The sequence below is a fragment of the Pteropus medius genome, unplaced genomic scaffold (genome assembly GCF_902729225.1).
Source record: "Pteropus medius unplaced genomic scaffold, Ma_sr-lr_union100, whole genome shotgun sequence".
NCBI classification, from domain to species: Eukaryota; Metazoa; Chordata; class Mammalia; order Chiroptera; family Pteropodidae; genus Pteropus; species Pteropus medius.
Genome location: NW_024355990.1, coordinates 5,139,276 through 5,159,345, shown reverse-complemented (window position 1 = coordinate 5,159,345; position 20,070 = coordinate 5,139,276). Strand labels below are relative to the sequence as shown.

The following is a 20,070-nucleotide window of genomic DNA, read 5'->3' as shown; positions in this document are numbered from 1 at the left end:
CGCTTCCAGGCGGCAGATTGGAAATGGTGCCAGATTGGAAATGGTGCCGTCATCGTAACCCCAGCCAGCGGCTTTTAATTCCTCTGCTCCCCGAGCACCCCGCTTGGCATGGAAACCGTGGTCTCCCTCGGTTCCCAGCCCAGCCGTCGCCACCGTGCCGTGTTTACCCCCTTTACTTTTGCAAAGAGGGTTGAAGTTTCCCACAGACCAGTTTTCTAAGACGGCCTTTGAATCCTTTTTTTTTTTTTCTAAACAAACACTCATTCTCCCCTGTTCTACAAAAAGGAAGAGGACCGAGGTGCTGGCAGGAGCCCACCCCTCTGGCCGGACGCCCACTTTCCGCCCGGCCCCTCCACGCTCGCCCTCCTGAATGCGGCCCCTTCCTTCCTTGGGGCGGGACGTTTCTCTGGGGGGTTCGTGCCGGAAGCCACCGGCTCTGGTTCTCCAGGGTTCCCTCTTCTCCTTAAGTGGAAACGTGGCTGATTGGTGACATCCTGATCGATCCTTTGAACTCTTCAGAACAGTGTCCCCTCCACCGCACCGCACCGCACCGTCAGGGTCCCCGCGTCCTTTCTCCCCTGTAGGCCATGAGGGCCCATGGTGCTCGGTGCCAGGCTGTGCCTCCTCAGTCAGTGTTTGCTGAAGTGAGCAGGTGACGTCCCCAGGATGTCGCCTGGGACTTACCTGGCAGTCCCAGTGTGTCGAGTGGCAGAGAAGCACAGCCCTGGACCCTGGAAGCTCATGGGTGCTGCTGTCTGACCCGGGGTCAGCACCGGCCCTGGCTTCGTGGGTGGGGCGTCCTCCCCACACCGTCGGTGCCCTGCAGGCCGTCCGGCCTCTGCCCCCCGCTCACTCTCGTTTTTGTCGCCCAGGCCGTCTTCACTCTCCTCCTGGGGCCCTTTGCCTTCTTCGACGTCCAGAAGACCAAGTACCTCCAGATCCTGACCTCCCTGATGCGATGGATCGGTGAGTCCAAGAGACATCTCGAGTCCCCCTTGTCCCTTCTGTCACCTGTCCTAAACCAGCTGAGTGCGGGCTTGCAGCGCCGCTGGAATGGGGCACCGGCCCCGTGGGCAGGAAGGGGCAGGCGCTCTGCCTGCCTTGTTACTGGTGGGGGAATTTAGTACCGAAGGAGTTAAGTCACCTTGAGGTCACATAGTGCAGACAGAGCTGGAGCTGGGGCCAGGTCCTCGCAGCCTTTAAATGCCCTGACCCACGTCACACGACTGACCGCTGAGCCCTGAAGCCTGGGTTGGGCTCTGCCCACCTCAGGGCCTGAGGGCGGTTTCTCTCTGCGTTCTCGTGGGTGCGTGTGAAGCAGGCCCGTGAAACCAGCAGGCTGTGGCCACCACCCCACCACGCTGTCTGCAGCGCCTTCTGACTGATACCCCGCCGAACAAGAGTGCCGCTATCCTCGGGAAGTTTGGGGGTCTCCCCCTCACATCAGGGGTGCAGGAGGGAGCCCGTTCATTCCGCCACACCATCCTGCCAGCCACCCAGAGGGGCAGGGCTGCTGACCCACCGGGACCCAGGACAGGAGGGCGTGGAGCCCCGGCTGCCCTGTCGGCCGGCACGTGCTCTGGGATCGGTTTCATGCCCGTTTTGGTCTAAAAACAGAAATGCTGTTGCTGTTCTGGTCGGGGCTCCCCACTCCTGACCCCCTTCTCCAGCTGCCTTTCCCACTGCGCACCCCTCATCGGGCCTCAGGCACACTGCGTCTCACTGGATGCCAGCGCTCAGCACCAGGTCATGACCAGCTCAGACAGTTTCTGATCCAAGTGACCTCTGGCTGTTCTGGCACCTCCCATCCCCTGGACCCCCCCTCCCCCCAGGAGGAGCCACCGCCTCACGGGAGTCCCGGCGTCTTCAGTTAGAAGGGGTGGCGGTCATCCAAGCCAGCTCACGACTCGGGGAGGCTCCCGCTCCCCTCAGAGGGGACGATGATCAGCACTAGGACGTCCTGCCTCGGCTTGAGCCGGAACCACCAGCCTGTAGCGTCTACCCACTCTTGGTCCTTTCTTGTCAGGCAGTGAGCGCAGGACCGAGTCGTCTGGGGTGCGAGCGGTGGGGCCTCTGTAGCTTGATGAGCCCGTCCATCACCATCCAGCCGAGACAGGGAAACGGGAGGACACCCGGCGGGTGGGACTCGTCTGCCCCATTCAGTGGGTCTGATCCTAGTCTCATCTGCAGGCTGCTCCTCCCAGATTTCATTCACAAGCTCCAAAGCTCTGAGTTAAATTACCATGACCGCCTGGGAGAAATGAGGATTCACTGCGTACAAAGTGAGGGTCACACGAGCTCCACGGGCACGATGTTGGGATGGAGCCTCCTCGGGCGTCAGGGGGGAGCGCGCCCAAACACTGGGGTCGGCGGCTGTCCACCTTTCCCCTTGTAAGTCTGCTCATGGGGAGTATTTGAGAGCCCTAGCGACCTTCTGAAGGAGTTTTCTCAGTAAAGCAATGTTTGGGGGAAGATGTTCCCCCTTCTCGCTTCCCTGCCCCACTCTGTCCTTGGGTCCCTGAAAGTCAGCCCCTGCCTACCTCCCCCTCACCGCCCCGCTCCCCCCATTGGTGGTCTGCGACCTGACGCTTCCGCGGTGGGAGGGGGCTCGTTAAGCGCGGTGTCTGGTTCCTCTCCCGAGGCAGGGAGTGGGGCAGGCGCAGGGTGGGGAGAGGTGTAGGGGACGCCCGCGCCATAGCCGCCGTGATGGATTCCCATGTCAGCCCATGAGGGATGGCCGCCCAGATAATGACAGTTAGTGGCTTCCGGAGCACCCTGGTGCCTGTTTAGCATGACGCATACATTCATTAAAAGGGAGAAGGTGGTAAGACGGAGAGAGGAGGCTGACAGAATTCGAGGCTTCCCCAGACTGGGGTCAGCACAGCTCCCACCCACGGAGGAGACCTGGAGCTCCCTGTGTCACAGGGGCCTCGGGGACATCTGGGAACAGCCCTGCCCCCTTTCCATGTTGGCGCCTCTCCGCCCCCAGAACCGGGCTCACGGAGCGGAATCACTTGCTTCACACAGTGGACTGCTCTTTCGCAGGGTGCAGGCAGCCCATCCCCTGGCGACCCCATTCTGCCTCTCCCTCTCCCTCTCCCAGCCAGGACCCCTCCCACAGGGACTGCAGTGGGGATCATCTGGGTCTCCCCCGCTGAGATTCTGGGGCCCTCGGAGGCAGTCCCCTGTGCTGCACCGCGGCACAGCAAGGTGGCAGTGGCCTTGAGAGATGCTTGGCCGTAGAGAGGGCTCGAGGTGGAGACCGGCTCGTGAAGGTCATCCACACTTGGGTTTGGGCGGTGACACTGCTGTCTTGACATCTCTGTCTCTGCACGTCATTTGCCTCTTTTCTCCCTTGATCTGAGAGAGAACCAGATGGCAGTAGCATCTCCAGAACCTTCCTCCAGGGCTCCTGCCGGCAACAGCACAGGCAGTCGCCTTTCTCCTGGAGACGCTCAGACCTCTGGACTTGAAAAGTAAACCTCTCTGTGACACAAAGCCCTCTGAAATGAGAAAAAATCGCCTAGTTAAGTAAATGAAAACATAGCCCGGTCTAGGCCTCAGTCCCCAGCTGGGGGCACTGCAGCCACCTGGGCATTTTCCCTTGTGGAGCAGGTGGAAGACAGCAGTGTGGCATCAGGAGGGGGGAAACAGACAAGGACCCCAGCTCGGCCGCCTCGTGGGAGGGACCACGTCTGCGCCCGGACATCTGTGAGCCCTCTGAGGAGGCCTGTCTCCTGGCCCAAGCGCATCCCAGGTGATTTTTCTAGAACTCCTCCAAAGGCAGTGAGCACCAAAGCCCTGTTTGTCCTCTCAAGTCTGCACCCAGTTGTCAGTTTGCAGTGAACCTCCCTTCCACATGCACCAGCACACTCCGCCTCTCCCCTCCCCCAGCTTAGGGCCCGGAGTGTCCGAGAGAGAGCGCCGGGTGCGGAGCTCAAGGTGGCGATAGCTGGCTTGGGTTCTAGGAAGAGAAAAGGGAAGAATGAGCACCAAAGGGACCGGAAAATCATAACGTTCTGAGCCAGAAACTTTCTTGTGCTTAATTAGCAATTGGTTCTGCCATCTGTTGAAATGAGACCTGGGAGGCCCGCAGGAACCCGCCCCAAGCAGAACCCCCAGAGCACAACACAAGCTGAGAAGCCTTGAGGTCCCTCCCAGGCTTCCTCTGTGTCCTCCTCCAGAAGCCACCCCCCATGCTGCTCAAATGGGATCGATGGCCTTCGCAGACAGCCACTTGTCCAGGAACATGTCAGGATGCGTATGTCAGGCGCCAACGTTGATACATTTTTTGCTCTCCAAATAAGTTCTGGTCAGTTCGGGAGATCCAGATTACAAATGCCGATTGGTGCAAGGATGTTCTCCGATTACTCTCTGGCAGGTGAGGCTGTTGTTCAGGCCCTAGCGGGCTTCCTGACCAGCCCCCACACTGTCTGGCCGCTCACCGCCTGCAGCCACTTCAGGTCAGCTGCAGGCCCGGAGCAGACAGCCTGGGCTCTGGCCCGGGGGCCTCACCTCCCATTCACTCCCGCTGCACCTCCTCCCTGTGTTCGCTTCCACGGGTCAGCCAGTGTTCACTCCTCACATGCACCGACGGGCCAAGCCTGCCTCAGCTGGGGTCCTCGTCTGGCAGCAGCAAAGGCAGGGCCTCCTTCACGGAGTAGCCGTGAAGATAAATGGAAAGTGCTGTTAGCACAGTGTCTGGCACCGCCGGCCGCACGTTAGCCTCGTGCTGTCCTCAGTGTGCTTCCCTGCCATCGTCATCTCGGCCGTCACGCACCGAGAGTGGCCTCAGAACAATCTCTGCGGAGGCCATGAGATCAGGGACTCGTTCTAAGCCACCCCCAGAAAGACTTATGGCTCTGAGTGTCCCCAAATCCTGAAGCATCACTGGTCAGCTCCGTACAGCTTCCCCTGTGCCCCCACCCCAGCCCTGGTCCCCAGGGCACACCCAGCAGGGCGCCCTCCTGCACCCCACCAGCCTCCATTCCCACTGCCTTTGAGGAAGCTTGAGCCCAAGAAAAGGAAGAAGCGATGTGGGGGGCTCCCTCTGTGGCTTCTGGCTCTCGCTGTCAGCAGACCAGGGACTCTTCGAGACACGGCCAAAAGTCTTGTCCTTTGTGCCCCCAGGCCCAGCAGCTGTCGCTTCAGAGCCTAAGCCACTAAAATGATGACTGTAGACGGTTCCCTGGGGACAGCCAGCAGACGCCTCCCAGCTGGGGACGTGAACAGCTGGCTCAGCTCGGGACACCGCAATTGGCATTATTAAAAAACTGATTCTTTCTAATAAAGACCGCTCTGGAGCGCGGCAGGGCCTGGGCCTGGGCTGTCGAGGACCCGCAGGGCCGCCGTCCCCCGATTGTGTATTCAGAGCAGCTGCCACACACACAGTTCCCGGCTCGGCCTTCCGCTCAAAGTGGGTCAGGCGCCGTCCTCTCCGGGCGAGCGTTCACGGATCAACTCGAGCCTGCCTCAGGAAGCTTCTCGGCCCTGCTCTCCCCACCCGCCCCCGGCAGGTGCCCTAGATCTGTCTTCCAGACCAAGCCAGGGGAGAGAGGTGGGACTCGGTGGTGGTGGTGGCCCAAGTGGCAGAAGGTCCCCAGGAGGAGACCATCACCTGGGAGGGAACAGAAGGGCTCTCTGGTTTTACCTGTCCCCATAATTATCTGTGGCCGCTTGGCTGACTCCCCTGCAGATCTGTGCCTGATCTCAGCAGAGTGTCTCCTGGTGGGACTGCTCTGATCTGTCACCATCAGCAGCCAGGGGTCTCCTATGTCTGGGCCATCTGTTCCCGTCCTGTGGGTTCAGCATGCCAGCTTGGTGTGTGCATTCCTTCACAGCTACTCACTGCTGTCCACTCACTCAACTAATGCTTCTCAGAGGGCCGGGAAGGGACCCCCCCGCCGACCCTTCCCAAAACGAAGGCACCCATCGGCCCCTCTGAGCAGCCAGCCAGCCCTGTGCTCTGTGCCCACCCTGGGCCGTTAAGTGTCTAGCTTTCCATAGTTACACAGCCAGTGGAGGGAATCCTGGAAAACCTTTATGTGTATGTTTTGGTCTTAATTTTATTCTTGGTTTTCTGAAAGTTCTCTCTGCAAACGCAGAGGTCAGTTTAAAGGAGTGCAGCCCAGGGTTTCTGCCTTAAGGCTCTTAGGGTAGAGTGGAGACTTAATTAAAGTTTGCTAAAGAGCCGGCCACATGCCACCAAATTACCCCTTTCCTTAGCAGTAGGATTGACCTCAGAGCCCGGCCTGGCCTCGAGCAAGGCCGTTGCTCTTGCGGCTGCAGCTCTGCTCTGCATGTGGCTGAAATGTGCGCTGACCCATGCGCTGACCCGGCCATCGACAAGGACTCCTGCTCCCCCGGGAGGTTGGCAGGCCAGCTGCCCGGACAGCGACAAGAGAAGGGAAGATAAGGCCCGAGTAGCTGGTGGTCAGCGGGGCGAGGTGTCTGACCGACGATGGTTACAGGTGCCTCTGCAAAGGTGGCGGCTTCCCTTGGGCCAGGGTGACCTCAGCCTGGGCGCAGAGTCAGGCAGCCACATACGACTGCGGAGCAGGCATGGCCCACAGCAACCCTCAGGCTCGGGAATTTACATCCAGACCAGGGGGCTCCAAGTGTCCCGTCCCCACACCACCTTGCTCTTGGATGCGGCTGTTACTTAAGAGCTGCCTCGCCTCGGCCACTGCCGCAGACCACAGGCCAGGCGGCGTACACAGCAGCAGTTTACCTTCTCTCGGTTCTGGAGGCTGGAAGCCCAGGACCGAGCTGCGTTCGGGGCTGGTGCTGGCGCGAGCTTTCTTCCCAGCTCGTAGACGCCACCTCGCTGCGTCCTCACAGCCCGTGTGTGCAGGGCGGGCGCTGGCGTCCATTCCTCGTAAGATCGGGGCCCACGCCTATGACCTCATTCCACCTTTCTTACCTCCGTCTAGGCCCCATCTCCAGATACAGTCTCACTGGGGGTCAGGGCTTCAGCATAAGAACTGGGGGGGGAAGAGTCAGTTCATAACAAGAGGAAAGAGCTGATGGCCTTCGGGTACGGTGACAGCGCCCGAGTTTTACGGTCCAGGCTCCGGGGAGATTAGGCAGCCAGCAGCCATAGGTCCCTCGGCTCGGCCTTCCCAGCGATTACAAACTGAGCTGGCTCTGACAGCTTAAGAATGAAAAATGGAGGCCCGACACTCCCGGGCGCCACGTGCCACACTTCGAGGGTGTGGCAAAGTTGAAGGACGAAGAGGCCTGGGCTCGGTTTCGTGCTTAAGACTTGATTGCTTCAGAGACTCACACGCCTGCCTTTTATCAGCCACCTCCTCCCCCTGACACACTCGGAAAGTGGAAGGCTCTGCTCCGCGTCCTTTGGGATAAATAATTTAGCCACGGAGTCGAACCTCAGTCTTAACTCGATTATTTAAACATCCTTCTCTTCTGCTTCTGTGCTGATGACGAGGAGGAGGACAGAGACGGGATCCTCCAGAAACGACAGGGGCTGACCTAGCGTGGGAAGGTCGTCAGATTGGCTTTAAATTCCCACCCCCCAAGCAGAAACCCAAGTGATTTGTGGGAGTCGTTACAGGCAAGACCAGCAGTCACGGAATGTCTTCCTGGACCCAGATAAAGCTGACCCCGGGCCGAGACACTTTGAGAGGCAGGCACGTCTATGCAGGGGGCGTCTCGTTTTTCCCAAAGGGAATGCCTCCCAGCCAGGGGCGAGTATGTCCTGTCGTCTCGGGACGTGGAAGGCCTGTGGGAAGGTGGGAAGGTGACGACCGGGGAAGGGCGAACCAACTGGAGCCACAAAGAACCCAAACAAAATTTCTGTTCCATGTCACTCAGCCCAGGAGAGAGAGAGCGCACGCAGCCAGAGCCCCCCCGTAGGACAGAGTGATGAGGACGGCTTGGCTTCGTGTGGCCTTACATGGCGAAGAGCTGAGGGTTGTTCTGGTTCACAGAGCGGGAGTGAGCAGCCTGTATGGGGTCCTCCTGGCCCCACCCCGCACCCCAGAGCCCTAAAGATTAGTTAACACCTTGGCCCGAGATGGAAGCAGGGGACATTCCCGGGAAGAGTCATGACGGCGGGGTCACTGGTATGACCCCGGTACCCTCCTTGGAGCAGCGGGAGTTAGACGAGACCTGAGGGTGGGCAGGGTGTCCTGCATGCCTGGGACCGGGGCGCTCAGGGTTTCCGCGATGGTAAGAGCGGCATTTACGTGTTTCTGAGCACTTGCTGTGGGTCAGGCGCAGCCTGAGTGCTTCGCTGCATCATCTTCTCATCCTCTGAGTGGCCCGTGATCATCCGCCCCGAGATTGCAAAGCTAAGTGGCAGAGTGAGGAGTTGAACCCAGTGTCACTGGGAACTTGAGCTTGCTCAGAGGAAAGCAGCGGCTTCCCGCCCTCTGCCTGCTTCCTGGGCTGAGCTTCCACTCACACCCCCGGCCCTGTGGGTCTCGTGAGTCTGCCGAGTGGTTCTCCGTTCACAGTTGGTCCTGTTGTTTAAGGGACAGTTGCCCAGTCACCTGTTCCTGCTTTCAGGGCCAAGAAGCTGCTTGGTCTTCAGTGGCTCTCGGCTCAGGCCACTGTTGCCCCATCAGCCACTCCCAGCCCTCCTGAATCCCAGGGGGCCCAGCAGAGCTCTGATAACCCAGCCTAGGCAGAGACAGCCCCATGCACCGGCACCCTCGGAGGGCAGCGAGTGGTGGAGGAGGAGGCTGGCACCAGACCCTCCCCGGGATCCAGCTCCCTGCCCGGAGCACTGGTGCCCAAGCGGGATGGGCATAGCATGGCCATCCATTATCATTAGCTCTGGCATATGGAGTCTCTGCTCGGAGAAGAGAATGCCGTCCTCCCAACAGCTGCCGTAATGTGTGGTGCCACTTCACACGCGTCACAGCCCGAGCCACTTACGGGGCCGGGAGAACAGCAAGGTGTTTGGGGCAGCCCAGGCTAGGGCCAACCACAGCCTCGGGGCACCTGGGGCCAGTGGTCAGAGTCGAAGGGGTAGCTTCCCAGGAGGCAGTCCTTTCAAGGCAAGATACCGTGTGGGAAGGGCCTGGGGCTGCTGCCTGGGGGAGTTGTAGGCTTCACCCCGAGCTCTTAGAGTCGTGGCTCTGCATAGTTGTGCACCCCTCACCTTCATGGACGTATCCACCTCCTCCTCACTAACAGCTGTATTCCTTACTCTTCCAGCATCTGCAAAGGTGGCAAGTGGCGCTGGGGACAAGGCCTCAGGGGCACAGGCCATCGGGCAGAGCCCTCCTCCAGGGTTCCAGGAACTCTGTTCTAGCTCAGGCCTTTACCAAGGTGTCCCTTGACTCGGTGACCCAGGACCATAGGCCACTCCCAAAGGACCCGCAGGCCCAGCCAGTGCCTCCCCTCTGCAGGACAGGCCACCCTGGTGGTCACAGCCCAGGGGGACTCAGAGCCTATTTGTCCTTTAGCTTTGCAGGAAGGATGAGTGCGGTGTCACACCTTAGCCCTAGGCCTTCAGCGCTCCTGTAGCTCAGGTCACAGTTAGGAGACCTGGGCTGAGGTCGGGGGCAGGACGCAGAAATCTCTCAAATTCCTGACAGGTCAGGTACTTCACAGACGCACACGTGCACACGCACGCACACGCACGCACACACACATCTTCGCAACGCACATGGTCACAGTAAACTCACATTGCCCACTCGAAATACAACGCAAACCACCTGGGGCATTTTTCATTTTGTGGCAGCCATGTCTAAAAATTTCATAATGTGTATGCAACCTAATATTCCTAATAGACCTCTTCAACACGTAGTCAATATGAAAAAATAACGAATGAGCTTTTTTACATTCCTTTTCACACTGAGTCTGAAATCCAGTGTGCTCTACACTTTAGCACATCGGTTTAGACCAGCCACGTTCAGGAGCTCAGTAGCCACGTGTGGTTCATGGCTTCACAGCCGTACACGCCTCTCAGTGCTTCTCCGGCAGAGCCCCTCGGCTTCACTGGGAGCTTTCCGGCATGCCCAGTGGTACCCATTCCACAGCCAGTCTTGGAGAATGAGCAAAACCTTAAAACCGTCCTGAAGAATTGCGTGTCCCATCGTCACACATTCATAGTGAGAGCTTAATGCGGGAGAGGCGGCAGGCTCCTGGGAGGGCTCTGCCCTGCCCCCCTGCAGGCTGGGAGCGCCTTGCTCCACGCTCCCCAACTCAGGTGGTGCCTGAGATGTCCTCAGCCCATGCCAGCCCCACACAGACCCCAGAATTCTGTAGGGAAGGCGGAGCCCTGCCTAGTTCTCACCCCCGCTCTGAGCAGCAGGGAGAGCCTCACCATGGCTTTGTGGCCACCATGGTGCCAGCTGGCCACTCCATGCGCTGCCTGCTCCTCCCCCAGTGCAGGCCGGCACTTCTGAGCTGACCCAAGGATGGTTTAGCGCATGGCGGGCGGAGCTGGCCACTGGCAGCTCTGACTTCTGCCTCCACCCGGAGAGGTAAACTGGGCTGCTGGGTGGACTTCCCGGAAGTGAGCATCAGAGCTTTGGGCCTGACCTCAGGCCCCTGCTCGTCCTCCACCTGGCCCCACAAACAAGTCAACTCCGACTCCCATGAGGTCTTGGCCCGCTTACAGCTTCACTCACGAGGCCCCAGGGTGAGCGGTCGGGGAGAGCCGGGGTATTCAGGGACGGAGGGAACCAGGAGAGGCTGAGTGCTGCCAGATTTGTTTTTTGGTTTGTTTGTTTTTTTTTTCACGTTCACCCCCTTTTAAATCGGGACCTCCTTTGCCCTCTGGTAGGAGTTCGAAGGGTGTTGGCTCATCTGCCCTACTCTGCAAAGGAGAGAGGCCTTGAGGACAGACAGACATATCTGAGGCAAGACAGCTCCTGGCCAGGGCTCCTTACCCAGCTCTTCCTGGCAGAAGAAGGCAGGAGGGCGGGAGGCCACTCCCGACCGCTTTAAGAGCCTAATTGATGACTCGTTAAATGTTAGGAGAACACATCTTGGTATAAAATATTACCTTGACTGTCACACTTGCCGTTGCCGATATCCCCCATGACAGAGCTGATATTGACGTGGACCAGTGACCTGTCCGTGGCCTGTCCTGACGCCCATTAACTGGACGCGCCTCAGCTGGAGGAACATGAGCCGTCCACGTCCTTCAGATGGTCGGGTCACTCCTGGCATAGATTTTACTTTTCACCTGACCTCAGAAAGGGATGGGAGATGTCTTCTTGAAGCTGTCTGCTCAGGGCTCAGGGTTTGTACTAAGATGAGGACTTGCCTTTGGTTCCTGTGTCTCCCTCCCAAGGAGTCAGATGTGCGGGAGAGTAGGGAGCAGGCTTCGGCTCACGGGGAATGGATGTGGTGAAGCCAGCCCACCGAACTCAGAGCAGCCATCAGAACAAGGCTGCGAAAGCAGCACACCTCTTCAGGCCAAGTCACGGGCTGGGCCGGGCGCCTGGAGACAGAGCGACACTCGTGCTGTGGGTGCCCCCCCACCGCCCCCGCCCCCCCGGGGCCTGCAGCGCATCCCTCCTTCGCCGAGAGGAAGTGTGGCAGCCACAGGCTTGCAGAGTGGGACAGCCCAATGGGTTCTTCCAAATCAGGTTCCGATGGCTGATTCCCCCTGTGACCCCCCGGGAGTCTTCTGCCCTCGGGCTTGGACACCTCCAAAGATCTCACCATCTGCCCCGGCAGCTAACGCGGCCGTAATCAGTTCTTTCTTTTGTTGTAATCTGTATCCTGTCACCTCCCGCTAGTCCCACTGGACGGCAGGCTCCAGAAGGCCGGGACTGTATCGCTTTAGCCAGTGCGCCACCCCCAGATGCCCAGAATAGTGCCGGCCGACAGCGGGCACGTGGCACAACTTTGTTGAATGAATGAATGAATGAATGAATGGTCCCAGTTGAGCCCATAAGTTACACAAAACAAGTGCAGTTATTTTTTTATGGGCTGTTACTTCAGATATTAAAAGAGACATTTCCTGTCCCGCTTCATCACCTTGCAGCTGCAACCTCCAACGCCCGACATTCCTTCCTCATGTGACATGTGTCAGGCCCTCACCTCTCCTGCCCCCCATCCTCCCCAGCAACTCACTGCACCCCTTGGAGCATGACTTTCGGTGCAGAATGTGGGTGGATGTGGACCGTGACCCTCGGCCATCTCATGGGTCCTCTGAGCCTGGCTCGTGAGGGCCAGACAGAAGCCGAGGCCAGCCTTGCCTTTGGGGGACTACAGGCCCTGGTCACCAGGATGTCGGAGAGCGCTCACTGCTCTGTCCACCTCGGTGTCCACTTCCGCCTCCCACACTGCCTTAGCCAGGTGGGCGAGAGCCGTCAGCACCGGCCCTCGGCGTCAGCGTGTGCACTCGGGGTCCTGCTCCCTGCCGGGCGTCCTGGCAACGCCTGTCGCTCACAGCCTATCATCTTGGTTTCATCTTGATTTATTACCGGACCTAATGAGTTTTCGGAGCAGCTATCTCCCAGGGATGGGACAATCAATCTAGAAGATGGCAGGTGAACTTGCTCATCTAGCAGCCAGGGGAAGGAAGGGCCGAGGCAAAGGAGTGTGGTCACAAGGGCAGGGGCCAGGTGGCATGGGGGAGCTCATCCTTACTCTCTAGTTCCAGGACCCCTCAAGGCTAGGGCTGCCCACACCCGGCCCTCCTGCTCCCCTCCCTTGCAGCACGGTGTTTTGGGTGTCCCTTTCGAACTTGCTGAGTTGGGGACCAGGTTGGAACATTTTCCCCTCCCTCTCCACGCCAGAGAGCAGAGCCCAGCACCCGCCCTATGACCTCGAAGTACTGCGGGGTGGAGACCAAAGGGCCCCTGGCCTGGAGAACCTACTCTCAAGGTTAGCGATTATTGAGGAGCTGCAACCCCATGGAGCTGTCTGTTTTTAACGCTCCTGGAATCACCTCCCAAGAGTTTCTGGCATCGGAATTCCTGGACAGCCAGCCCTGGAAGGTAGACCTGTTGTTTTGCAAATAGACTTGGTTTGATTAAGAGAACAAGATGCGTGGCTAATCTAGGTGGTAGCGGTATGTGGTAAAATTAATTGCAGCAGGAAGACTGTGAGATAAAGTTTCTTATCAACCGGAGCAGACCCCTATTATAGGTGTACATTCTTGAGGGGCGGGGGGCATGCATGCTTTAAAAAATCAGTCTCACGTCTTTAGAAACCTGTTTCATAAACTGGTTTATTCACAATAAGCAGAGCCCCCAGTCATGGCTACCTAGACTGCCCACAAGCCAGTTTCTGCCTGTGTTTCTTACAACCTCTTGGAGATTTAGGGCCGAGGAGGAAGGTGAGCAGACAGGCGCTAGCCAGCACCCCGGCCAGAGAGAGCAGCGGTTAGGAGGTGCTCACATCCCAACAGCCTTCCTGTATGCCCCCCACACCCACAGCCCCTAGGCCAAGGCCAACAAGAGACACGAGGAGTTCTCCACCTGCCCCTCTCAGAGTCCGTGCCGGCCTGGGCCAGGGGTAGTGCCCGGTCATGAGGTGACACTCCACGATGGTAGAGACATAGCAGGATTTGAATCTTGCCTTACAGCGGCCATCCCTTTGCCTTGACCCCGGTGCCCTGCCTATGGTGGCAGAACTGTCAGCTGTAGCTTCTTGAATAGCTAATCACCAGGCAGCCCCAGGCCCCCAGTCTTCCAGCTATAGTCACCCTACCCACTCAGCTCTGCTTCGTAACCCTTTCTGGCCCAGGACAGACACCCTGGCACAGGGGACCCTTTCCCCACCCCTTCCAGCCTTTCCCCGGCGTGCCTTCTGCCTCACATCCTGCCCAGCACACTCCCTGTGGTACGGCTTTTCCAACATATCTCTGCCCTGCACAGCCCTCCTGCACCCACCCCCAGAAATCTGACGGGCCAGGCTCTGGGGTCCTGGGCTCCCGGAGGGGGCAGGGAGGCCCCACGGGTGTCCTGTCACACACCCCCTACCCCCACTAGAGGGTTAAGCCAGAGGCAGCTCCTGAGCTGAGACCTAAAGCGAGGAACTGGGTGGCCGCTTTCCCCTTGACTGACCAGAGCTGGGAAGATTTGTGATGTCCCTGGGGCAGCAAGAGTCATGAGGCCCTCGGAGTCAGGAGCGGCAGGGACTGGGGCGGGCTGGAGAGTCAGAAACAAATCATCTTCTTTATTGGCAATTTTCACAGGCCTGTTCGCCCACCCCCTCCTCTCCTCCTGTCCCCAACGGTGTCAGGCAGCTCTGATTAAAAGTAATAGATGATGGTCTCATCGATCCCACTCCCAATTGTCATTGTGGGAAGACAGTCTGGCTTCTTGTGAGTCCCAGGAGAAGAAAGCCAGGGGGTGACATGTGGCCTGGAGGGGACAGTGAGGAGACCCCCAGCCTCCCACTGGGGAGGTGCCCTGAGCCTCTGAGGGGCCAGCTGGCAGCTAGCTGGCCTCTTCCAACCCACTGCTCCTTCATGTTTGCCTGTGTCACTCCTCAAGAAATGGCAAGTGTCATCATGGGCTTTACCTGAGGGATTGGGGAGAGTCAGCCAGACCCGTAAGTGTGTCTGTCTGAAGGGGGCTTACGCTGGAGCGCCGGCCCCTGGGCCGGCTCCAGGTGTGCGACGCGGCCGGAGGAGGCCCTTGCAAACGGCTGCTGGGCGCAGCCAGCCTGGAGTCCTGTTTGCTCGGAACAGATCCCCTTCCCCCTCTGCAGCAAACCCAGGTCAGAGTTGCTTCCTTGTCCCCTACCTGTGCCACCAGGCCCTGAACAGAGCCATGTGCCATTTGCCTCCCCAGCCTTGGTTTGCAGTGCCATTTCCTCCTCGAGTGGCCACGGTGCCCTCCTGCCTGGTGTAGGCCTCGGGTGCCACTCGTGCTCAGGGCTGCCAGCCAGCTCTCTCCCATTTCCCCTCAGGTGACCTCTCGGAGGCCCTTGGCTGAGGAGGACACCTCCTCCCAAACATTTTTCAAACCGAGAGAGAGAGAACATGAGCCCCTATCCATGCCTGCTCCCCGCCAGCAAGCTGGCAGAGCGACCCCCTCCCCCACCCCCTGCCGCCCAGAGCGCCCCAGGGGGCGGATAAGGAAGCTGGGTAGCGCTGAGACAGGAACGCCCCCCACCCTCTGATCGTGCCCAGGCTCCTCCCAGGACTGTCCCTTACCTGCTAGGGGTGAGGAGGTGAACAGGACAGGAAGAGGAGTTGCAGGGTCATCCATGAGATCGGTAGCCACTGCTGACCTGCCCCAGAATGTGGCCGTCGGTGTCACGTGAATTTAACGTGGTTTTAATTAAAATTTAATTTCTTGCTCACGGGGCTCCGGTCCCTCGCAGGGGCCCCCAGACCAGACACTGCCGACAGCCGTTCCCTCCCCACTGCCTGACGCCCCTCTCGTTCTCCAGCTTTCGCCATCATGATCGTGCTGGCCCTGGTCCGCATCGGGCGCGGGCAGGGGGAGGGGCACCCGCCCCTGGCTGACTTCTCCGGGGTCCGGAACCTGTTCGGCGTCTGCGTCTATTCCTTCATGTGCCAGCACTCCCTGCCGTCCCTCATCACGCCGGTGACCTCCAAGCGCCGCCTCACGCGCCTGGTCCTCCTGGACTACGTGCTGATCCTGGCTTTCTACGGCCTGCTGTCTTTCACCGCTGTCTTCTGCTTCCGCGGCGACAGCCTGCTGGACATGTACACCCTCAACTTCGCGCGCTGTGACGTCGTGGGCGTGGCCGCCGTGCGCTTCTTCCTGGGCCTCTTCCCGGTCTTCACCATCAGCACCAACTTCCCCATCATTGCCGTGACCCTGCGCAACAACTGGAAGACGCTCTTCCACCGCGAGGGGGGCACGTACCCCTGGGTGGTGGACCGCGTGGTGTTCCCCACCATCACGCTGATGCCCCCGGTGCTGGTGGCCTTCTGCACCCACGACCTGGAGTCCCTGGTGGGCATCACGGGCGCCTACGCGGGCACCGGCATCCAGTACGTCATCCCCGCCTTCCTGGTGCACTGTTGCCGCAAGGACACCCAGCTGGCCTTCGGCCACGGGACCCTCAACAAGCACAGGTCCCCTTTCCGCCACACCTTCTGGGTGGGCTTCGTGCTGCTCTGGGCTTTCTCCTGCTTCATCTTTGTCACGGCCAACATCGTCCTCAGCGAGACCAAGCTCTGATGGCAGAACGTGTCTGCTGCCGAGGGGTCGGGGCCCCAACCTGGCCCCGCTCCGCCCTCCCCACCTACAGAGCCAAGATCTAGTTGCCTCCCAGGTCCCCATGGTGCAGGCGAGGCCCGGGTACTTGGAGGGGACCCTGCACGTCTCCAGCTGGGGATCGTCCGCCCACCCGGGCTTCCGCACAGCCTGCACCTCACCTCAGCGACCAGGGCAGGTCCTCCTGCCCCACCCCCGGGGCAGCCGCCGGCCGGCCAAGCGCACAACGGGTCACCCGGTGGCGCCCAGAGTCCAGAGCTGGTTACTGGACTCAACCTCTCTGCTGTACACACTAATCCCATCCCCAGGGGCTCGGTCCTCTCCCGGCACGGTGGTGACGCACGTGCATCTGTTTATACCAGATACCACGTCCCCCTTCTCCCTCCCAGCCCCTTCCCACATCCTTGTCTGGGAAGTCTGCCCCACTGGGAGCTGCCGCCACCTCAGGACGGATCCCAGGCTCTCACCCTCCTCCCCACCGGGCCTGCCCGTGACAGACTGGGTCCACCTTCCCTCCGGGCTCGGCATTGCCGGGGAGGGCCTGACCAGCCCCGATGACAAGAGCAGGAGGTGCTAACTGGCACTAGGGTCCCGGGCCCAGAGCTGCGAGGGCCCTGCTGTGGGTGCCAGCTCCTCTCCCAGGCTCCTGAGCCCATGATGACTCAGAGACAGCGGCCAGGAGCAGCCCTTCCATGGGACACAGCAGCTCGTGCACCGGTTTAAAGCCTGGAGTTTGTGACGCCTGAAAGGGATCCTCTGCTCTCCCGACTGCTCCGCTGGGGCTCTGGGGGCCTCCTGCAGTGTGGGGGACAGTGTATAAGGGCCACTAGAAGAAAGCTGCTGCTACCTGCTCCACATGACTTGGGAGTGCCCTGGCCTGTAGTGGTGAGTGGGTCTGGTGGTTCCCACCTGTAAGAGGTCAGGCCTGCCCCTAGTCCCTGCTCCAACACTAAAGATGGCTCCCTTTCAAGCCAGACTGGGTGCTCAGTGTTCACACACTCCGTGTCCCTTGGGCACCATGGGGTGAGATGGGGCACTGGCCATCATCCCCATGGAAAGAGAGTCAGGTTCCCATCCACCTCGCCAGCTTTTCGTGGTCCCTTCCCTGTCACAATCATGCATGCGTCTGCAGGAACAGCCGTCCTCAGAAACAGGTGACTCTAATGAACTCTGCATTTTCAATGTGCCTTTTCCTGCTTTAGGACCTGGGGTTCGTTCCTGACGGTCCCTGGCTGCCTCCAGCCCCGGGCCTGGTCCCACCCGTCCTGGAGCCCAGAGGGGCTTGGCCAGGAGCTGCCTCTCTGGGGTGGGGTCTCAGGCCCTGCCCCTCCCTCTGGATTTCAGTGCCTTGCTCAGTCCTGGATAGGGGACTGCAGCCTCCCCCTGCGTCACATTGGCTTCATACCTTGAACAGAGCGGCCGCACTGGGCCTCCTGGTGGTCTGGGGGGAGGGCAGAGGGACACATGAGTTTGCAGGAGTATGGGGAGTCCACAGGCAACACTACCCCACACCTTTCACCCCCAGCAGCGCCAGCCTGTGAGAACCCCGTGTCATACATACCTGGCCATGATCTGCTTTCTCTCGTCACACATTTTCAGTTCTCACAGCTTGTACCCATGTGTCATCATTTTCCATTCACCTGAAATCTGCCCCATCTGCCCTTGTAGCTTCTTTCCAGGAGGCCCTACCCTGAGGTGGGCAGAGCTGGGTGGGCTCCAGGGTGGCCCAGCCCCCTGCGGCTCAGACCCTCCCTGGAGCTGCCCTGCCGAAAACTTGAAACATCTGTACTTAGCCTTCTCCAATTACGTTCCCTTTTGCTTGAGAACAGATTAAATCATCCTGCCGCCCCAGGCTCCAAATCAGATTTTTGCCGTGAATTTATTAACATCATAAAGTGCAGGTTGATTTATGTGACAGTCTGGACCCACAGCAGCTGAATCTGGTGGCAGCGGCATTCCCCTCTGAGCTAGATGGCCCCAGTCCCCGAAGGAATTGACCTGAGGTGACAACATCACTGATGGCAAGCTGGGCGCTCATCACTGCCGCTGTCTGGGTCCCTTCGCTTCTCCTTGTTCACCTGCTCTCTGTCCTGCTCGAGGTCAGGTGGGGTCACCTCCCTCTCTACTGCGGAGAGCCAGAGGGCTTGGGGCCAGGGGAGGAGAACATGTCCCCATGGATGCTTGCTCGCCATGTGCATTGAGCACATTTGGCTGTTTTCACATCAGCTTGATGAGGTGGGCAGTTGGATCATAGTTTCCACTTTATAGAGGGGCCGGCGGGGGGCGCAGTCAGTAGTGGGAGGGCAGAAGAGGATACCAGCCCAGCCTGGCCCAGGTACAAGCGTCACTTTAGAGGAGAATGAAAACTCAGAGCCTCCACCCGACATCGTCTGCCCACACTGCCCCAGACTGGCCCCGGGGGCAGGCCAGGTCAAGGTGGGAGCCAGTGTTCTCCGCCTCATCCCCTGCCGAAGCACTGGGGCCTTGTGCCACTGTGCCCGCCGCTCCTGTCTGTTCCCTCACCTGAGGCCAGAGAGGCAGCTACAGGCTTATGGATGGGGCAGATGGCAGGTGGCAGGCTGGGAGGCACTGCTGAGTGCTGGAAGGTGGGCAGTGGGCACCTTGCCATGCCCTTAGCCACACAGCTGCTCTTGCCACATTGGGGGCTGGGAGCAGCCTTGGCAACAGGCTGAGGCAAAAGTCACAGAGGAGGGAAGACAGGAGCTGCCCAAGGGGGAGACTCTGGCGGTGCCAGGCCCTAGGGCTGCAAGACCATGGGCAAGCTGAAGGCTGACATCACGCCTGTCTGGGACCAGAGAGCAGGGCTGATGTCTGACCCAGCCCATGCTAAATGGCCACTGAAAAGCCAGCTCTTCCAAGACCAAGATCCAGCGCTTCAGGTGGGGCTCATGGTGTCAGAGAAAGGGAGAAGTAACATCTGGTATGTGCCAGGCATGGTTCAGTGCTGGGTACTTTCTGCACAGACCTTGGCGGCATGACTTAGGGATCAAATGTGGACCTAGAAGTCAGACCCACCCCTTACAGGCCGTACACCTCCACGCGCTCCTCCCATCATTCGTAACTTGGGGTAATACTACCTGTACCACCGACTAAAATACTGAGCTTACTTAGTGCCTGGCACAAAAGTGCTCAATAAAGCTGTTCTGTGCTGATGTCGACTACCTTGTCACATGCCAGCCATAACTGCCCTGGTAGCCATGGGCTCTCAGACTCCCTGAGGACCCCTGGTTTGGGTACCCAAACCTAATTGGTTTCATAGTCTCCTAATTTAGTTGAGTGTGTTCTTGTCGCCACTGCCCGCTACAATTCAGAAATGGGAAATTGGCCTAAATTCTTCAGGATCTAGAGGGCTTTGAGAGGGGATGGTCTCGTCCCCAAACCCCAGGAAACTTCAGGACACCAGTATCCTTTCATATAACCAGACTGGAGCCAGATGTCCTAACGGAGGACAACATGCCCGCCCTTTCCTAAGCTCTGAGCCCCTCCCCCACACACCTGGCTCCCAGGATCAAGGTGGTGTGGACCTTGAGCTGCTCAGTAAAGACAGGGAGGAAACACAGTGACAGCAGCAGGAAGGACCAGGGTGAGATAGTAAGAATGTCCTCCTACTGAGGGCCTCTCCTGTGTCCCACCAAAAGAATAAACGAGCCTTGCTTGGAGTGTGTGGGTGTATTCAGCTCACTATTTGCCACACAGGCCCTTGTTTATGATGACTGAACATCTGTGGCCTCTCGGACATGGTCAGCTCCTTCCTGTCCCCTGCCAGGCTTTCTGCCCTCCCCTCGATAGTGCAGGACCCTTCCTCGGTCCTCGCTCGAAGGGTCAGGGGACATTGCAACTCTGAGTAGGAGGCTGAAAAGCCAGGCCGAACCAGCTCCAAACCTGCAAGAGGCATCCTTCCTGCCCCTACTTCCCA

The 20,070-nt window shown here is 59.3% G+C and overlaps 1 protein-coding gene across 7 annotated transcripts in view; it reads left to right on the top strand.

Annotated features, from left to right (window-relative positions):
* The window catches only part of SLC38A12 (solute carrier family 38 member 12), a 50,935-nt gene extending 32,937 nt beyond the window's left edge, over window positions 1-17,998 (top strand). For 3 of the 7 annotated variants that reach the window (XM_039859647.1, XM_039859648.1, XM_039859646.1), the window contains exons 10-11: window positions 873-966; window positions 15,337-17,998. In XM_039859647.1, coding sequence (XP_039715581.1) covers window positions 873-966; window positions 15,337-16,097 — 855 coding nt within the window. In that variant the 3' untranslated portion in view covers window positions 16,098-17,998. Of the gene's footprint in view, window positions 1-872; window positions 967-3,615; window positions 3,758-4,307; window positions 4,843-15,336 lie in introns of those variants that run through there. The other 4 variants (XM_039859645.1, XM_039859650.1, XM_039859649.1 and 1 more) reach the window with 2 other exon arrangements.
* The last annotated feature ends 2,072 nt before the right edge of the window (window positions 17,999-20,070 follow it).